The sequence below is a fragment of the Armigeres subalbatus genome, chromosome 3, assembly GCF_024139115.2.
Source record: "Armigeres subalbatus isolate Guangzhou_Male chromosome 3, GZ_Asu_2, whole genome shotgun sequence".
In the NCBI taxonomy this organism is placed as follows: Eukaryota; Metazoa; Arthropoda; class Insecta; order Diptera; family Culicidae; genus Armigeres; species Armigeres subalbatus.
The window spans coordinates 84182018-84201432 of record NC_085141.1 but is presented as its reverse complement, the minus strand read 5'-3'; the positions used below and the strand labels follow the sequence as shown (position 1 = coordinate 84201432).

General features: G+C 49.0%; 1 protein-coding gene across 1 annotated transcript; it reads left to right on the top strand.

Annotated features, from left to right (window-relative positions):
* Nucleotides 1-1810: 1810 nt before the first annotated feature.
* On the top strand, nucleotides 1811-19208 carry LOC134226698 (probable cytochrome P450 28d1). The gene is made up of 3 exons (XM_062707646.1): nucleotides 1811-2048; nucleotides 2113-2359; nucleotides 15895-19208. Exons 1-3 carry the CDS (start codon nucleotides 1864-1866, stop codon nucleotides 16960-16962), a joined length of 1500 nt encoding a protein of 499 aa, XP_062563630.1. The 5' UTR covers nucleotides 1811-1863; the 3' UTR covers nucleotides 16963-19208.
* The last annotated feature ends 207 nt before the right edge of the window (nucleotides 19209-19415 follow it).

The following is a 19415-nucleotide window of genomic DNA, read 5'->3' as shown; positions in this document are numbered from 1 at the left end:
TTTCGTAAGGAAAAATTCTGCAAGCTAATCGAATCGGGATTAATGAAAAGGCCAAAATATATTCGATTAGCCTAAATTACGAAATTATTCGTTTCATCCCTACATACGTTAGGTTGGGCGTGTGAACCGAGAAAAATCTAATTCGAAAACCGACCATTTTTGGATTTGTCAACGTTTTGCAGTTGCGTGAAAGCCTTTTGGTGAAAGAAGATGGAATGGCGAAATTTCATTTGTATTTTTCCGAAATAAGTAATGTAGATCGTCCTCCTCATGATTATCCGAAAACATCTTCTCTTGAAAGAGATTTTATTATCCGCTGCCTAATCCAAAAAATACGGCACCTGATCTTATCACTTTCTTCGGATTACATTTACTGTTTACGAAATAATATCACATTACAATAATTGGAGCTTATCGGATTCGGGCGACGAAAACATCTCCCATTTCCACACACGCACATCTCATCGGATGGTTTCCACGATTGCAACCATCTGGTTGAGTGGGTGCTTATCGATGGTGCGGCTTTATCACGAATAGTCGGACTTTGGTAATGCGACATTGACTTTGATTCTCACTGTGCAAGCAACAACATTCTTTCGTTCCTTTCGTACCATCGCATCGCCATTCATCTTAGAAAGGAAGATCAACCATCGTTGATTAGCGCACGGTGAAATTGATGATGGGAGACGAATTTGGCATTGATGGGTTTCACAGGCCATGGATGTTGCGCTATTCATTTTTACGACCCAAATTAAGCCACGATGGAGGGTGACGACGAAGTTAGAGAGGTGCTATAGATTGTGCCGAAGTCGTTTCGATAAGCTGGTGGGTCATTATGAAGCTGGCCGTTTGCGAGTAAATCCGTTTTTAACTTCGAAGCCAATTTTGAAAGAGTGGTAATAGTCTTAATTGAGTGATTTTGATTTCAGAGGATGATTACTTTTAAGCTTGTTTTCCAAAGATAAATTTTCGAACCAAATTTTTAACTTCTTTTCTCGATTTCCACCAACGTACAACTTCATGAGAACAAGTAGCATATTTTAGAAGTTCGTATTTGTCTAGACATGGGGTCTTCCTTAGCCGTGTGGTAAGATGCGCGACTACAAAACAAGACCATGTTATCAGGCTGGAAATTTTATCGACTTTCCTGGGCATAAAAGTATCATCTTATTAGCCTCATGATATACCAATGCAGAAATGGCAACTTGGCTTAGAAACCATACAGTTAACAGTTAACAGTTGTAAATAAATTCTAAGCTGTGAAGCGGCAATACATCAGTGAGGAATGTAGTTCTGAATCGAAAAATATTAAACACACAATTTATTTAGTCGTGCGATAACATTTCTTAGATGCTTCAGTAGTAGGAAATGAAGTAATCTAAAATTTCATAAAGAGAACACCGAACCGTTTATCAATGAAAGACATGAATGTCCAAATGTAATCAATTGCGCATCAAATATTGTACTGTTTGCCATCAAAACAACACCTAATCTATATGAGCAAATATTACGATCCATACGTAGCATGTACTGATTCCACAGGTCAGGCTTTCTAGATTGTTCTGGATCATCGCCTTTTTTGAATCAGAGTTTTTTCCAGTTATCGGCTCTTATCAAACCCAACGAGTGCTAAAAAAAATGCACTTTTACTTATGATTTATAGCCCCCTGGGAGTGGCTTTGACAATAGAACTAATCGGCATTCTGCGAACCGTTTCGTAAATAATTTAAATTCTCGCTGATAAGATTCACGAGGTCACTATCAATGGCTCACGGAAGTCGAACCAACCCATCACGCCAGCGATGAGCTGCTGGTCAGTGATGCTTCGGTCGTTGATCGACGCGCATAGGAATATCAGCAGCCATGCTCGTATCAGTGGTATTACTTTTGGCGGTGATCGTTGTCCTGTACCATTATCTAACGTGGCATTTTGATTACTGGAAGAGCCGCGATGTTCCGGGACCGAACCCTTGGCCGCTGGTGGGCAACTTCCCGGCGTTTTACAGAAGAAATCGACCAGTGATGGAGGAGAAGTACCAGATATACAAGTATGGAAGATGATCGACTTGGTTTTATTGGTTTGTACTTAACATCCAGCGATTGCTTTTGCAGAGACTACAGCTCAAAGTTCAACTTTGTAGGAATATTCACCAATCGTGCGCCACAGATCTTCATCACTTCGCCAGCGTTGGCGAAGGATATTTTGGTAAAATACTTCAAACATTTTCATGACAACGAGATTGGCATGATTACCAACAAGGAGCTGGATCCTTTGTTTGGAAGAAATCCCTTCGTGATGAATGGAGCTGCATGGAAAGCGAAGCGAACGGAAATCACTCCGGCGTTTACTTCTGCAAGGGTAGGTAGTAAGGGTATGTGACATTCCGAATTATTCCGTTCGAGACAAACGATTCTAAGAAACTCCAAAAAATATTTTTAAACTTTTTCAACTAAGCACACATAAAACGAATCCTATTCGACTACGCATATGAATGTTCCTAATTTGTTACTAATATTTTACCTTTTTTGAATGCTTCACACTCGACATAAAGCAGGGTCATTCCAAGTGACCGAACCACTTGTGATCGATTTACACTGTTTTGAATCAAATTTCGGGCCTCTTGAAAGGAAGCTTCCGGGCCTCTTGAAAGGAGGCTTCCGGGCCTCTTGAAAGGAGGCTTCCGGGCCTTTTGAAAGGAGGCTTCCGGGCCTCTTGAAAGGAGGCTTCCGGGCCTCTTGAAAGGAGGCTTCCGGGCCTCTTGAAAGGAGGCTTCTGGGCCTCTTGAAAGGAGGCTTCCGGGCCTCTTGAAAGGAGGCTTCCGGGCCTCTTGAAAGGAGGCTTCCGGGCCTCTTGAAAGGAGGCTTCCGGGCCTCTTGAACGGAGGCTTCGGGGCTCCTGGAACGGAGGCTTCGGGGCTTCTTGAAAGGAGGCTTCTGGCCTCTTGAAAGGAGGCTTCTGGGCCTCTTGAAAGGAGGCTTCGGGCCTCTTGAAAGGAGGCTTCGGGCCTCTTGAAAGGAGGCTTCGGGGCTCTTGAAAGGAGGCTTCCGGGCCTCTTGAAAGGAGGCTTCCGGGCCTCTTGAAAGGAGGCTTTCGGGCCTCTTGAAAGGAGGCTTCGGGCCTCTTGAAAGGAGGCTTGGGGCCTCTTGAAAGGAGGCTTCCGGGCCTCTTGAAAGGAGGCTTCCGGGCCTCTTGAAAGGAGGCTTCCGGGCCTCTTGAAAGGAGGCTTCGGGCCTCTTGAAAGGAGGCTTCTGGGCCTCTTGAAAGGAGGCTTCCAGGCCTCTTGAAAGGAGGCTTCGGGCCTCTTGAAAGGAGGCTTCCGGGCCTCTTGAAAGGAGGCTTCGGGCCTCTTGAAAGGAGGCTTCAGGGCCTCTTGAAAGGAGGCTTCCGGGCCTCTTGAAAGGAGGCTTGGGCCTCTTGAAAGGAGGCCTGGGCCTCTTGAAAGGAGGCTTCCGGGCCTCTTGAAAGGAGGCTTCGGGCCTCTTGAAAGGAGGCTTTGGGCCTCTTGAAAGGAGGCTTCTGAGCCTCTTGAAAGGAGGCTTCGAGCCTCTTGAAAGGAGGCTTCTGGCCTCTTGAAAGGAGGCTTTCGGGCCTCTTGAAAGGAGGCTTCCGGCCTCTTGAAAGGAGGCTTCCTGGGCCTCTTGAAAGGAGGCTTCCAGGGCCTCTTGAAAGGAGGCTTCTGGCCTCTTGAAAGGAGGCTTCGGGCCTCTTGAAAGGAGGCCTGGGCCTCTTGAAAGGAGGCTTCCGGGCCTCTTGAAAGGAGGCTTCGGGCCTCTTGAAAGGAGGCTTCCAGGCCTCTTGAAAGGGAGGCTTCCGGGCCTCTTGAAAGGAGGCTTCCGGGCCTCTTGAAAGGAGGCTTCCAGGCCTCTTGAAAGGAGGCTTCGGGCCTCTTGAAAGGAGGCTTCTGGGCCTCTTGAAAGGAGGCTTCCGGGCCTCTTGAAAGGAGGCTTCAGGGCCTCTTGAAAGGAGGCTTCAGGGCCTCTTGAAAGGAGGCTCTGGGCCTCTTGAAAGGAGGCTTCTGGGCCTCTTGAAAGGAGGCTTCCGGCCTCTTGAAAGCAGGCTTCCGGGCCTCTTGAAAGGAGGCTTCCGGGCCTCTTGAAAGGAGGCTTCCGGGCCTCTTGAAAGGAGGCTCGGGCCTCTTGAAAGGAGGCTTCCGGGCCTCTTGAAAGGAGGCTTCGGGCCTCTTGAAAGGAGGCTTCAGGGCCTCTTGAAAGGAGGCTTCCGGGCCTCTTGAAAGGAGGCTTCCGGGCCTCTTGAAAGGAGGCTTCTGGGCCTCTTGAAAGGAGGCTTCCGGGCCTTTTGAAAGGAGGCTTCGGGCCTCTTGAAAGGAGGCTTCGGGCCTCTTGAAAGGAGGCTTCGAGCCTCTTGAAAGGAGGCTTCTGAGCCTCTTGGAAGGAGGCTTGAGGCCTCTTGAAAGGAGGCTGGAGCCTCTTGAAGGAGGCTTCTGAGCCTCTTGAAAGGAGGCTTCGAGCCTCTTGAAAGGAGGCTTCTGAGCCTCTTGAAAGGAGGCTTCTGAGCCTCTTGAAAGGAGGCTTCTGAGCCTCTTGAAAGGAGGCCTGAGCCTCTTGAAAGGAGGCTTCTGAGCCTCTTGAAGGAGGCTTCTGAGCCTCTTGAAAGGAGGCTTCTGAGCCTCTTGAAGGAGGCTTCCAGGCCTCTTGAAAGGAGGCTTCCGAGGCGTCTTGAAGGAGGCTTCCAGGCGTCTTGAAGGAGGCTTCTGAGCCTCTTGAAAGGAGGCTTCTGAGCCTCTTGAAAGGAGGCTTCTGAGCCTCTTGAAGGAGGCTTGAGCCTCTTGAAGGAGGCTTCTGAGGCCTCTTGAAAGGAGGCTTCTGAGCCTCTTGAAGGAGGCTTGAGCCTCTTGAAAGGAGGCTCTGAGCCTCTTGAAGGAGGCTTCCAGGCCTCTTGAAAGGAGGCTTCTGAGCCTCTTGAAAGGAGGCTTCCTGAGGCCTCTTGAAAGGAAGCTTCCAGGCCTCTTGAAGGAGGCCTGAGCCTCTTGAAAGGAGGCTTGGGCCTCTTGAAAGGAGGCCTGAGGCCTCTTGAAAGGAGGCCTGAGCCTCTTGAAGGAGGCTTCTGAGCCTCTTGAAAGGAGGCTTGAGCCTCTTGAAGGAGGCTTCCGAGCCTCTTGAAAGGAGGCTTCCAGGCCTCTTGAAGGAGGCTGAGCCTCTTGAAAGGAGGCTTCTGAGCCTCTTGAAAGGAGGCTTCTGAGCCTCTTGAAAGGAGGCTACTGAGCCTCTTGAAGGAGGCTTCTGAGCCTCTTGAAAGGAGGCTTCTGAGCCTCTTGAAAGGAGGCTTCTGAGCTCTTGAAAGGAGGCCTGAGCCTCTTGAAAGGAGGCTTCTGAGCCTCTTGAAGGAGGCTTCTGAGCCTCTTGAAGGAGGCTGAGCCTCTTGAAAGGAGGCTGAGCCTCTTGAAAGGAGGCTTGAGGCCTCTTGAAAGGAGGCTTCCTGAGCCTCTTGAAAGGAGGCTTCCAGGCCTCTTGAAAGGAGGCCTGAGGCCTCTTGAAAGGAGGCCTGAGCCTCTTGAAGGAGGCTTGAGCCTCTTGAAAGGAGGCTTGGAGGCCTCTTGAAAGGAGGCTTTGAGCCTCTTGAAGGAGGCTGAGGCCTCTTGAAAGGAGGCTTCTGGGCCTCTTGAAGGAGGCTGAGGCCTCTTGAAAGGAGGCTTCTGAGCCTCTTGAAAGGAGGCTTCTGAGGCCTCTTGAAAGGAGGCTCTGAGCCTCTTGAAAGGAGGCTTCTGAGCCTCTTGAAAGGAGGCTTCTGAGCCTCTTGAAAGGAGGCTTCTGAGCCTCTTGAAAGGAGGCTTCTGAGCCTCTTGAAAGGAGGCCTGAGCCTCTTGAAAGGAGGCTCTGGAGCCTCTTGAAAGGAGGCTTCTGAGCCTCTTGAAAGGAGGCTTCTGAGCCTCTTGAAAGGAGGCCTGAGCCTCTTGAAAGGAGGCTTCTGAGCCTCTTGAAAGGAGGCCTGAGCCTCTTGAAAGGAGGCCTGAGCCTCTTGAAAGGAGGCTTCTGAGCCTCTTGAAAGGAGGCTTGAGCCTCTTGAAAGGAGGCCTGAGCCTCTTGAAAGGAGGCCTGAGCCTCTTGAAGGAGGCTTCTGAGCCTCTTGAAAGGAGGCTTCTGAGCCTCTTGAAGGAGGCCTGAGCCTCTTGGAAGGAGGCCTGAGCCTCTTGGAAGGAGGCTTCTGTGCCTCCTGGAAGGAGGCTTCTGAGCCTCTTGGATGGAGGCTTCTGAGCCTCTTGGAAGGAGGCTTCTGAGCCTCTTGGAAGGAGGCTTCTGAGCCTCTTGTAAGGAGGCTTCCGGGCCTCTTGAAGGAGGCTTCCGGGCCTCTTGAAAGGAGGCTTCCGGGCCTCTTGAAAGGAGGCTTCCGGGCCTCTTGAAAGGAGGCTTCCGGGCCTCTTGAAAGGAGGCTTCCGGGCCTCTTGAAAGGAGGCTTCCGGGCCTCTTGAAAGGAGGCTTCTGGGCCTCTTGAAAAGAGGCTTCTGGGCCTCTTGAAAGGAGGCTTCAGGGCCTCTTGAAAGGCTCCTTCTGGGGCCTCTTGGAAGAGGGCTTCCGGGACCTCGTGAAAGGAGGCTTCCGGGCCCTCTTGAAAGGAGGCTTCCGGGCCTCTTGAAAGGAGGCTTCTGGCCTCTTGAAAGGAGGCTTCTGGGCCTCTTGAAAGGAGGCTTCCAGGGCCTCTTGAAAGGAGGCTTCAGGCCTCTTGAAAGGAGGCTTCCGGGGCCTCTTGAAAGGAGGCCTGGCCTCTTGAAAGGAGGCTTCCGGGCCTCTTGAAAGGAGGCTTCCGGGCCTCTTGAAAGGAGGCTTCTGGGCCTCTTGAAAGGAGGCCTGGGCCTCTTGAAAGGAGGCTTCTGGGCCTCTTGAAAGGAGGCTTCCGGGCCTCTTGAAAGGAGGCTTCTGGCCTCTTGAAAGGAGGCTTCTGGCCTCTTGAAAGGAGGCTTCCTGGGCCTCTTGAAAGGAGGCTTCCGGGCCTCTTGAAAGGAGGCTTCTGGGCCTCTTGAAAGGAGGCTTCGGGCCTCTTGAAAGGAGGCTTCTGGGCCTCTTGAAAGGAGGCTTCTGGGCCTCTTGAAAGGAGGCTTCCAGGCCTCTTGAAAGGAGGCTTCTGGCCTCTTGAAAGGAGGCCTGGGCCTCTTGAAAGGAGGGCTTCCGGGCCTCTTGAAAGGAGGCTTCCGGGCCTCTTGAAAGGAGGCTTCGGGCCTCTTGAAAGGAGGCTTCCGGGCCTCTTGAAAGGAGGCTTCCGGGCCTCTTGAAAGGAGGCTTCGGGCCTCTTGAAAGGAGGCTTCCGGGCCTCTTGAAAGGAGGCTTCAGGCCTCTTGAAAGGAGGCTTCTGGGCCTCTTGAAAGGAGGCTTCAGGGCCTCTTGAAAGGAGGCTTCGGGCCTCTTGAAAGGAGGCTTCCGGGCCTCTTGAAAGGAGGCTCTGGGCCTCTTGAAAGGAGGCTTCCGGGCCTCTTGAAAGGAGGCTTCCGGGCCTCTTGAAAGGAGGCTTCTGGGCCTCTTGAAAGGAGGCTTCCGGGCCTCTTGAAAGGAGGCTTCTGGGCCTCTTGAAAGGAGGCTGGGGCCTCTTGAAAGGAGGCTTCCGGGCCTCTTGAAAGGAGGCTGGGCCTCTTGAAAGGAGGCTTCCAGGCCTCTTGAAAGGAGGCTTCTGGCCTCTTGAAAGGAGGCTTCCGGGCCTCTTGAAAGGAGGCTTCGGGCCTCTTGAAAGGAGGCCTGGGCCTCTTGAAAGGAGGCTTCCGGGCCTCTTGAAGGAGGCTTCCGGGCCTCTTGAAAGGAGGCTTCCGGGCCTCTTGAAAGGAGGCTGGGCCTCTTGAAAGGAGGCTTCCGGGCCTCTTGAAAGGAGGCTTCAGGCCTCTTGAAAGGAGGCTTCAGGGCCTCTTGAAAGGAGGCTTCTGGGCCTCTTGAAAGGAGGCTTCCAGGCCTCTTGAAAGGAGGCTTCAGGGCCTCTTGAAAGGAGGCTTCCGGGCCTTGAAAGGAGGCTTCGGGCCTCTTGAAAGGAGGCTCTGGCCTCTTGAAGGAGGCTTCTGGGCCTCTTGAAAGGAGGCTTCCAGGCCTCTTGAAGGAGGCTTCCGGGCCTCTTGAAAGGAGGCTTCCTCTTGAAGGAGGCTCTTGAAAGGAGGCTTCCAGGCCTCTTGAAAGGAGGCTTGAGCCTCTTGAAAGGAGGCTTCCAGGCCTCTTGAAGGAGGCTGAGGCCTCTTGAAAGGAGGCCTGAGCCTCTTGAAAGGAGGCTTCCAGGCCTCTTGAAAGGAGGCTCTGAGCCTCTTGAAAGGAGGCTCTGAGCTCTTGAAGGAGGCTTCCAGGCCAGCCCTCTTGAAAGGAGGCTTCTGAGCCTCTTGAAGGAGGCCAGGAGCCTCTTGAAAGGAGGCTTCTGAGCCTCTTGAAAGGAGGCTTCTGAGCCTCTTGAAAGGAGGCTTCCAGGCCTCTTGAAAGGAGGCTTGAGCCTCTTGAAAGGAGGCTTGAGCCTCTTGAAAGGAGGCTTCTGGGCCTCTTGAAAGGAGGCCTGAGCCTCTTGAAGGAGGCTTCTGAGCCTCTTGAAAGGAGGCTTCTGAGCCTCTTGAAGGAGGCTTCCAGGCCTCTTGAAAGGAGGCTTCAGAGCCTCTTGAAAGGAGGCTGAGCCTCTTGAAAGGAGGCTTCTGAGCCTCTTGAAAGGGAGGCTTCTGAGCCTCTTGAAAGGAGGCTTCCAGGCCTCTTGAAGGAGGCTTCTGAGCCTCTTGAAAGGAGGCTCTGAGCCTCTTGAAAGGAGGCTTCTGAGCCTCTTGAAAGGAGGCTTCTGAGCCTCTTGAAAGGAGGCTTCCTGAGCCTCTTGAAAGGAGGCTTGAGCCTCTTGAAAGGAGGCTTCTGAGCCTCTTGAAAGGAGGCCTGAGGCCTCTTGAAAGGAGGCTTCTGAGCCTCTTGAAAGGAGGCTTCCGAGCCTCTTGAAAGGAGGCTGAGCCTCTTGAAGGAGGCTTCTGAGCTCTTGAAAGGAGGCTTGAGCCTCTTGAAAGGAGGCTTCTGAGCCTCTTGAAGGAGGCTTCTGAGCCTCTTGAAAGGAGGCTTCCGGGCCTCTTGAAAGGAGGCTGAGCCTCTTGAAAGGAGGCTTCTGAGGCCTCTTGAAAGGAGGCTGAGCCTCTTGAAAGGAGGCTTCTGAGCCTCTTGAAAGGAGGCTTCTGAGCCTCTTGAAAGGAGGCTTCTGAGCCTCTTGAAAGGAGGCTTCTGAGCCTCTTGAAAGGAGGCTTCTGAGCCTCTTGAAAGGAGGCTGAGGCCTCTTGAAAGGAGGCTTCTGAGCCTCTTGAAGGAGGCTTGAGCCTCTTGAAAGGAGGCTTGAGGCCTCTTGAAAGGAGGCTCTGAGCCTCTTGAAAGGAGGCTTCCTGAGCCTCTTGAAAGGAGGCTCTGAGCCTCTTGAAGGAGGCTCTGAGCCTCTTGAAAGGAGGCTTCTGAGGCCTCTTGAAAGGAGGCCTGAGCCTCTTGAAAGGAGGCTTCCGAGGCCTCTTGAAGGAGGCTCTGAGCCTCTTGAAAGGAGGCTTGAGGCCTCTTGGAAGGAGGCTTGAGGCCTCTTGAAAGGAGGCTTCCTGAGCCTCTTGAAGGAGGCTTCCGGGCCTCTTGAAGGAGGCTTCTGAGCCTCTTGAAGGAGGCCCTGAGCCTCTTGAAAGGAGGCTTCTGAGCCTCTTGAAAGGAGGCTTCTGAGCCTCTTGAAGGAGGCTCTGGAGCCTCTTGAAAGGAGGCTCTGGAGCCTCTTGAAGGGAGGCTTCGAGCCTCTTGAAGGAGGCCTGAGCCTCTTGAAGGAGGCTCTGAGCCTCTTGAAGGAGGCTTCTGAGCCTCTTGAAGGAGGCCTGAGGCCTCTTGAAGGAGGCTTGAGCCTCTTGGAAGGAGGCTTCCTGAGCCTCTTGAAGGAGGCTTCTGAGCCTCTTGGAAGGAGGCTTGAGCCTCTTGGAAGGAGGCCTGAGCCTCTGGAAGGAGGCTCTGGGCCTCTTGGAAGGAGGCTTCCTGAGGCCTCTTGGAAGGAGGCTTGGAGCCTCTTGGAGGAGGCCTGAGCCTCTTGGAAGGAGGCTTCTGAGCCTCTTGGAAGGAGGCTTCTGAGCCTCTTGGAAGGAGGCTTCTGAGCCTCTTGGAAGGAGGCTTCTGAGCCTCTTGGAAGGAGGCTTCCGAGCCTCTTGGAAGGAGGCTTCCGAGCCTCTTGGAAGGAGGCTTCCAGGCCTCTTGGAAGGAGGCTTCTGAGCCTCTTGGAAGGAGGCTTCCTGAGCCTCTTGGAAGGAGGCTTCCAGGCCTCTTGGAAGGAGGCCTGAGCCTCTTGGAAGGAGGCTTCTGAGCCTCTTGGAAGGAGGCTTCTGAGCCTCTTGGAGGAGGCTTCTGAGCCTCTTGGAAGGAGGCTTCCAGGCCTCTTGGAAGGAGGCTTTGAGCCTCTTGGAAGGAGGCTCTGAGGCCTCTTGGAAGGAGGCTTGAGGCCTCTTGGAAGGAGGCTTGAGCCTCTTGGAAGGAGGCTTGAGCCTCTTGGAAGGAGGCTTCTGAGCCTCTTGGAAGGAGGCTTCTGAGCCTCTTGGAAGGAGGCTTCCTGAGCCTCTTGGAAGGAGGCTTCCTGAGCCTCTTGGAAGGAGGCCTGAGCCTCTTGGAAGGAGGCTTGAGCCTCTTGGAAGGAGGCTTCTGAGCCTCTTGGAAGGAGGCTGAGCCTCTTGGAAGGAGGCTTCCAGAGCCTCTTGGAAGGAGGCTTCTGAGGCCTCTTGGAAGGAGGCTTCCTGAGCCTCTTGGAAGGAGGCTTCTGAGCCTCTTGGAAGGAGGCTTCCTGAGCCTCTTGGAAGGAGGCCTGAGCCTCTTGGAAGGAGGCTTCTGAGCCTCTTGGAAGGAGGCTTCTGAGCCTCTTGGAAGGAGGCTTCCGAGCCTCTTGGAAGGAGGCTTGAGCCTCTTGGAAGGAGGCTTTGAGCCTCTTGGAAGGAGGCCTGAGCCTCTTGGAAGGAGGCTTCCGAGCCTCTTGGAAGGAGGCTTCTGAGCCTCTTGGAAGGAGGCTCTGAGCCTCTTGGAAGGAGGCTTCTGAGCCTCTTGGAAGGAGGCTTCTGAGCCTCTTGGAAGGAGGCTTCCGAGCCTCTTGGAAGGAGGCTCTGAGCCTCTTGGAAGGAGGCTTGAGCCTCTTGGAAGGAGGCTTCCTGAGCCTCTTGGAAGGAGGCTTCCTGGCCTCTTGGAAGGAGGCCTGAGCCTCTTGGAAGGAGGCTTCCTGAGCCTCTTGGAAGGAGGCCTGAGCCTCTTGGAAGGAGGCTTCCTGAGGCCTCTTGGAAGGAGGCTCTGAGCCTCTTGGAAGGAGGCTTCTGAGCCTCTTGGAAGGAGGCTTCAGCCTCTTGGAAGGAGGCCTGAGCCTCTTGGAAGGAGGCTTCTGAGCCTCTTGGAAGGAGGCCTGAGCCTCTTGGAAGGAGGCTTCTGAGCCTCTTGGAAGGAGGCTTCCGAGCCTCTTGGAAGGAGGCTTTGAGCCTCTTGGAAGGAGGCTCTGAGCCTCTTGAAGGAGGCTTCTGAGCCTCTTGGAAGGAGGCTTGAGCCTCTTGGAAGGAGGCTTCCGGAGCTCTTTGGAAGGAGGCTTCTGAGCCTCTTGGAAGGAGGCTTCTGAGCCTCTTGGAAGGAGGCTGGAGGCCTCTTGGAAGGAGGCTTCCGAGCCTCTTGGAAGGAGGCCTGAGCCTCTTGGAAGGAGGCTTCTGAGCCTCTTGGAAGGAGGCTTCCGAGCCTCTTGGAAGGAGGCTCTGAGGCCTCTTGGAAGGAGGCCTGAGCCTCTTGGAAGGAGGCTTCTGAGCCTCTTGGAAGGAGGCTTCTGAGCCTCTTGGAAGGAGGCTTCTGAGCCTCTTGGAAGGAGGCTTGAGCCTCTTGGAAGGAGGCTTCTGAGCCTCTTGGAAGGAGGCTTCGAGCCTCTTGGAAGGAGGCTTCTGAGCCTCTTGGAAGGAGGCCTGAGCCTCTTGGAAGGAGGCTTCTGAGCCTCTTGGAAGGAGGCTTGAGCCTCTTGGAAGGAGGCTCTGAGCCTCTTGGAGGAGGCTTTGAGCCTCTTGGAGGAGGCTTTGAGCCTCTTGGAAGGAGGCTTCTGAGCCTCTTGGAAGGAGGCTGAGGCCTCTTGGAAGGAGGCTTCCGAGGCCTCTTGGAAGGAGGCCTGAGCCTCTTGGAAGGAGGCTTCCGAGCCTCTTGGAAGGAGGCTTCCGAGCCTCTTGGAAGGAGGCTTCTGAGCCTCTTGGAAGGAGGCTTCCTGAGCCTCTTGGAAGGAGGCCTGAGCCTCTTGGAAGGAGGCTCTGAGCCTCTTGGAAGGAGGCTTCTGAGCCTCTTGGAAGGAGGCTTCTGAGCCTCTTGGAAGGAGGCTTGAGGCCTCTTGGAAGGAGGCTTCTGAGCCTCTTGGAAGGAGGCTTGAGCCTCTTGGAAGGAGGCTTCTGAGCCTCTTGGAAGGAGGCTTCCAGGCCTCTTGGAAGGAGGCTTCTGAGGCCTCTTGGAAGGAGGCTTCTGAGCCTCTTGGAAGGAGGCTTCGAGCCTCTTGGAAGGAGGCTTGAGCCTCTTGGAAGGAGGCTTCCTGAGCCTCTTGGAAGGAGGCTTCTGAGCCTCTTGGAAGGAGGCTTCCAGGCCTCTTGGAAGGAGGCTTCCGAGCCTCTTGGAAGGAGGCTTCTGAGCCTCTTGGAAGGAGGCTTCTGAGCCTCTTGGAAGGAGGCTCTGAGCCTCTTGGAAGGAGGCTTCCGAGCCTCTTGGAAGGAGGCTCTGAGCCTCTTGGAGGAGGCTTCCGGAGCCTCTTGGAAGGAGGCTTCTGAGCCTCTTGGAAGGAGGCTTCCGAGCCTCTGGAAGGAGGCCTGAGCCTCTTGGAAGGAGGCTTCTGAGGCCTCTTGGAAGGAGGCTTCCGAGCCTCTTGGAAGGAGGCTTCTGAGCCTCTTGGAAGGAGGCTTGAGCCTCTTGGAAGGAGGCACGAGCCTCTTGGAAGGAGGCTTCTGAGCCTCTTGGAAGGAGGCTTCCGAGCCTCTTGGAAGGAGGCTTCTGAGCCTCTTGGAAGGAGGCTTCTGAGCCTCTTGGAAGAAGGCTTCCTGAGCCTCTTGGAAGGAGGCCTGAGCCTCTTGGAAGGAGGCTTCCGAGCCTCTTGGAAGGAGGCTTGAGCCTCTTGGAAGGAGGCTGGAGGCCTCTTGGAAGGAGGCCTGAGGCCTCTTGGAAGGAGGCTTGAGCCTCTTGGAAGGAGGCTTCCAGCCTCTTGGAAGGAAGCATTTGAGCCTCTTGGAAGGAGGCTTCCGAGCCTCTTGGAAGGAGGCTTCCGAGCCTCTTGGAAGGAGGCTTCCGAGCCTCTTGGAAGGAGGCTTCCGAGCCTCTTGAAAGGAGGCTTCCGAGCCTTTATGAACTAGGCTTCCTAGCCTTTTGAAAGGAGGCTCCCGAGCCTCTTGCCTCTAAGGACTCTTAGGACTAACCCGTAAGTTGCACGATTTTGATGTCTGTGCTTGTGATTGGTTGGTTTACCGATTTTTACAGTGCTGGACGAAATTCAATTGTTCAATAGCTTAGCACCTTTAACCCATTGATTTAATAGTTGGGCAAAATTTTATAGAGCTCGTCGATCGATTGATACCAACATCTCCAAAATCGGTTGGAAGACGGCTGAGTTATCAGCCCATACTTCCTGACCACTTTTCGTAGTAGCCTCAAATTTGAACCTGCACAATGACCCCCTATCTTCCCGAAGGATTTCACAAATTCGTGAAATAGGATCACTTTGAAGTGAGTCTACACGGGATTTATGGGAAACAGTTGAAAATCGATGGTCTTCTGTAACTAAAAGAAGAAGAAAAGATCAAAACAAATAAAACGAAGCAGCGTCTTTATATGTCTCGTCTCAATTCTGTGCCCCTTGGCGGAAACAGAGCTGGGTCACCACACAATGCAATCACAATATTGTTCCGCCAAATAACAATAGCTGGCACCAGAGCTGTGCAATATCATGATGATCTTTGGAGTGAGACAAAAAAAACTAAAAAAGTGCTCAATTGAGTGCTCAATCGCGCGGTATGCTTTTTAGATTTGGAAGTAATCACTACCTTTTAGATAGAAGCAATGCACTTTCCAATAGTTGAGATCTGTCCTGGTCACGTCCTTGCGAATGCTGAGAAAGGGGAAGAATGGTTGGACACCACCTTAAAAAAGATGCAAAGATCTCTACGACCCCTCATAGGTTCCACGGGAGGTTTTGGGATTGTTAGTGTGGAAGGTTTTAACAGTAGGAATCGTTTTGGTAGAACGTGAAACACAGAAAGAACTAAGATAGAAATACAAAGTAGGAAATGGACGAGCCTGGAATTGAACCCACGACCTCCTGCTTATAAGTCAGAAGCGGTAGCACTAGACCACCGAGTTCGTCAAGTCTTTGGGTTGGCTATAATTAAATAAATAATGGGCCGCCTCACAAAACTATCTTATACTCACAAACTGCTCGTGCTCAGTCAAATTACAACCAATTCAGTTAAAAATTTACGAGGTTCATTAGAATATCAAATGTTATCGTTCAAGAATAGGGGAGCGAAAAAGTAAAAATTTGAATCACTCTAAGCTCATGCTCAAACCAGTGACATAGGCAATCAAATGAATTATCTTATAATCTGTTTTACGTAGTTTACGTCGGGCGGTCGTATCTTGTATATAACCCTTCTGATTTTTTAATTTGATTATCAGACTAAGGATTCAGTCTTTGTACGTAACACAGTACAATTGTCACAGTCTATAGACGATTCATAAATCATCTGATAATTAATCAATCCATCACGCTAAAAATGAACTACTCAAAATTGAGTCGAATCCGACTCATTTTCATTAAAAACGGGACAACTCAAAATTTGAGTAAAAGATACTACTTCAATAAAATGATGATTGCACTTAAACTAGGAGTCTGTTTGACGTAAAATGCACTTAGATAGATAGATAAACTTAATTCGCATCTGTCGTATTAAAAATTGATGGAAGGCCAAGCTTAACTTTCGCGAAATCATCATTTTATTGAAGTAGTATATTTTACTCAAATTTTGAGTTGTCCCGTTTTTAATGAAAATGAGTTGGATTCGACTCAATTTTGAGTAGTTAATTTTTAGCGTTATGCTGCTCGTTGCGCGCCTCCTCTACTTGTTCCAGTCGGATAATCATCGAGAGTATTTACATCGAGTTGTTATTCAGTATTCTGGCTGCGTATTCAGCCCACAAAAGACGATGTTTCAAAGTTTACACCGAATATGGTGTATCCAAATTCAAAAAAAATTGAAATAAAATAAAGTCTTTGGTGTATTGATTTACAGCGGATGTTTTATAAAAATATAGGTACCATGATCAATATGAAGAATTGAGTTTTTAGTTTCTCGTTTGATTGAAACTTAAAAAAACAAATATCAGAATAAATAGCTAGTTGAATGTCGATATGTAAAATGGTCCTATATTTTAAGTTTTTTGCAACGTTTAATAAGTACTAGTCTATAAATTTCTAATATGACATCAGCATCTAGTCGAAGAGAATTTTTTTTTAATCCTGATGTCGTAAAAAGATGCTGATGTCATATTAGAAATTTGGAGACATTACTCGTTGATAAAAAAAACTCTTCCGCACGCGATGCCATATGACGAAATCAAACCACCTTCTTTTTGCCAGTGGAGATATATCAGCTTTCACACTGATATTCTTCCCTTCCCCTTCATACGGGAGTTTGGCAGAAGGAAGGTCGTGCGATATATCATTGTAAATCGTTTAACTTCACGTAGAAGGCTTCTTGGTGATATTATTTTTGACACTCATAAACTCGATAATGGCGTCGAGCAGCTCGACCACTGCCCTGATACTTGACGTGGTACCGCTGGTCGTAGCAGTAGTTGTAATCAGTACTGGGCATTGACGATCACGATCTGCATGCAATTATTATTTGTTTTCTCATGAAGATCACGAAGTCCTGTACTGCAAACTCATAATCATTTTAATTTTTTTTTTAGATCAAAGCTCTCTACGCATCCGTGGAAACAGTTTGCACGCAGATGACCAAATACGTCAAAGAACGTGCAGGATCTCCAATTGAGATGAAGGAACTTGGCGATAAATTTACGACGGATGTTGTGGCCAAGTGCATCTTCGGTGCTGATGCCCAGTCATTCATTCACGAAGACGCCGAAATCAGAGATATGGGTAGTAAACTGATGGACTCATCCCTCTCGTTCGCATTGAAGATGGCCGTAATGACTGTTCTCCCGAGCGTTGCCAAATTAGTTAAAATGAGTCTAGTGTCTAAGCCTCGTGAGGAGTTTTTCATCAACCTAATGGGCGAAGCGATTTGTCACCGGGAAGAAAGTAACGAAAAGCACTTAGATTTCCTGGATTTTCTAGCAACACTGAAAAAAGATAAAAACATTACCAAGCTGGACATGGCCGCCCACGGCGTTACATTTTTCCTAGACGGAAACGAGACTTCGAGTACAACTCTTTCACTGAACTTGTACGAACTGGCGAAGCAACCGGAAATTCAAAAGAAGCTACGAAAAGAACTACTCGAGGCCACGAACGACGATGGAACTATCTCCTACGAAACTCTTTCACAGCTACCATTCCTAGAGCAGGTGTTCTGCGAGGGACTACGCCTATGGCCGTCTGTGACCTTCATGTCCAAGGTTTGTACCAATCCCATCGAGCTGGAACTGACCGCCACCCGAAAAGTACCCATCGAGAGAGGAACCTGTGCCATCATTAGCATCTGGTCGCTTCATCGTGATCCGCACTACTATGACGATCCTCTCACGTTCAAGCCGGACCGTTTTGCACCGGAGAAGGGTGGGATTTTTCCATACCGGGAGAAGGGATGCTACATGCCCTTCGGGGACGGTCCCCGTCAATGTCTGGGGATGCGTTTCGGGCGGATGCAGGTCAAGCGCGGTATTTACGAGGTGATTCGCAATTTTGAAGTCTCGATTGCCGATCGCACCAGCGATCCGTTGAAAATTGTTTCATCTCCAGCCATTTCGCTCGGCTTGAGTGGTATTTGGTTGGATTTTAAGCCAATTGCATCGTAGCTTAGGAAAACTGATAATTATTATTATATTATATTATTTTTTATTATTTGTTCAAATAGAAGATTCCGTCAGGGGCCGTACACTAATTACGTAAGCATTTTTTTTTATTTTTCAACCCCCCTTCAACCATGAAAGATTTTTCCCATACAAATCATTTTTTATTTCTAGACCAACATTTGAAAAGGGCGTAACAGTCAAAATTGATTCCTTCTGATCCTTCGTCTTCATATATAGCTATATATGTGGGCGAAGAATCAGAAGGAATAAATTTTGGCTGTTACGCTCTTTTCAAATGTTGGTCTAGATTTATATGGAACGTAAGAAAATGGCGGACCCCCCTCCTCCCCCATAAGTGCTTACGTAATTAGTGTACGACCCCTTAGATTTTTTTCTGGAATATAATTGTTTCAGAAAAGATTATCCATATAATGTGAGTACAAGAACGATAGAATAGATGTATGCACTATGATATTTTGTTTCTATTTTGCAAATACCTACAGTGGGTCCAAAAAGTATTCGTCTAGCTGCATATTTTTTAGTAAGATGTAAAACTTAGGCGTGATAGAAGTGAAACCAAAAAACTTTCTTCTAAATTTGGTAGAAAACTTATCAACACATGATTATTATTCAAAAACAAATAGAAAATTCAATTACTTTTTCTGGTATGTAGAGAATATCTAAATTTCGTCAATTTCGCTTGCTCAAAAAGTATTCGTCTATTCAGAAAATAATCGAGCGAAACACGAATATAATAGTTTTATTCGCATGTAATTACACTAGCACACTCTAGTGATGTCTAGCAACATTTTGTCAATACTCAATGACAGATTAAATAATGTTTTTGTTTGTTTGTTTGAACTTGGCGCGGAAAACAGATGCACCATGGGTGGGAAAAGTAAAAAGATGAGTCCCAATGAAAAAAACTTATTCTACGCCTGCATAATTAGTGCAAGTTGACTTATGACTTTGTATGAAATGTGGGTAGACCAAGGGTAGCAAGAATTCAACCATTTTATTGGGGATTGGTCGCATCAGCGCCAAAAAAATCTATCAAAACAAATAACAGAGTGCTCATCAGCGATGGTAAACTGATAACGATGAGCGATTTATTGTGCGGAAAATAAAAAAATCCTTAAAAACGAGTTCACCCATAGAGGCAAGTGAGTTGGAGAGAAGAAGTGCCCAAATATGAACCAATACGAACAGAAATACTTGTGAAAAGTATGGGTATAATGGGCGAGTAACACAGAAGAAAATTCAAGTGAGCCATCAAATTATCAAAAACAGCTTGATTTCAGCTAAAAATATCGCTGGAAGAAGGATGACTTTCGGAATCAAGTCATGTTATCTGACGAAATCAAGTACATCATATTTGGATTAAATAGCCGATGTATGGTATGGCGGAAAAGGAATATTGAGATACAGCCGCAGAATCTCTTTTGAGCAGTAAAGCATGGTGGGGGCTCCGTCATGGTCTCTGAGGTGCTTGAGCGAAACCGGTGTGGGAAAATTTTACATTATTGAAGGAATTATGTATCACAAAATGTTCATCCGCATTTTGAAAGAAAATTTGAACTCTATTGCTGAGAAATTAGGCTTACAGGGAACATACATCTTACGGGGCGATAATTACCTTGAGTACATAGCCCAAAGTACTAAGCTGTAACTACTCTATAATACCCCAATCAACTCAAAACGCCTCTTCAGAGCCAAGATATGAATCCAATTTAACTCCATTTGAAGGTTCTGGACGACAAACTTTTCGTGAAATTCGTGAAAGTCATATTTCCAACAACAATGAATTGAAATTAGTGTTGAAAGAAGAATGGAAGAATATTCCGTCCCCCGTTACGGCTAATTTGGTCAGTTCCATGCCACAAGAACTACAGCCCGTCATAGATACACAGGGGAATCCAACGAAATATTGAATTCCATTCTACAACTCCTGTTTTCGTTTCAAAAGCGCGCTAAACCTGAGTAGACGAATACTTTTTGAGCCCGTATTTAATGAATTGTTATGTTTTGTTACCTTTGTTTTTGTTATTGTTTTATTTTTCTGATTGATTTTTAACAATAAAGATGAATTGATTATTTTGCTACACAATGTAATCGATAGTTTTATTTTTTTGAGCTTACTAGATTCTATTTTTGACATTTTCTAGAAAATGCACAGCTAGACGAATACTTTTTGGACTCACTGTATGTTGTAGTTGTTAGAATATATACTTATTACTTATTACATACTTATTTCAATAAAAAAGCAATATTCGACACATGTTTATAGTCTCATTGGATTGTTTACATAATCAATTTTGTTTCAAAAATTGTGAAACTATAGAAAACACTCAAATAACTGAAACTACTGTTTCTTGAATCGTCAACAATCAGTACCTATGCCAGACCAAGATGCAAGAGACTCTCCGGCAATCCCAGGGTCGGCTAACTACTGGGTA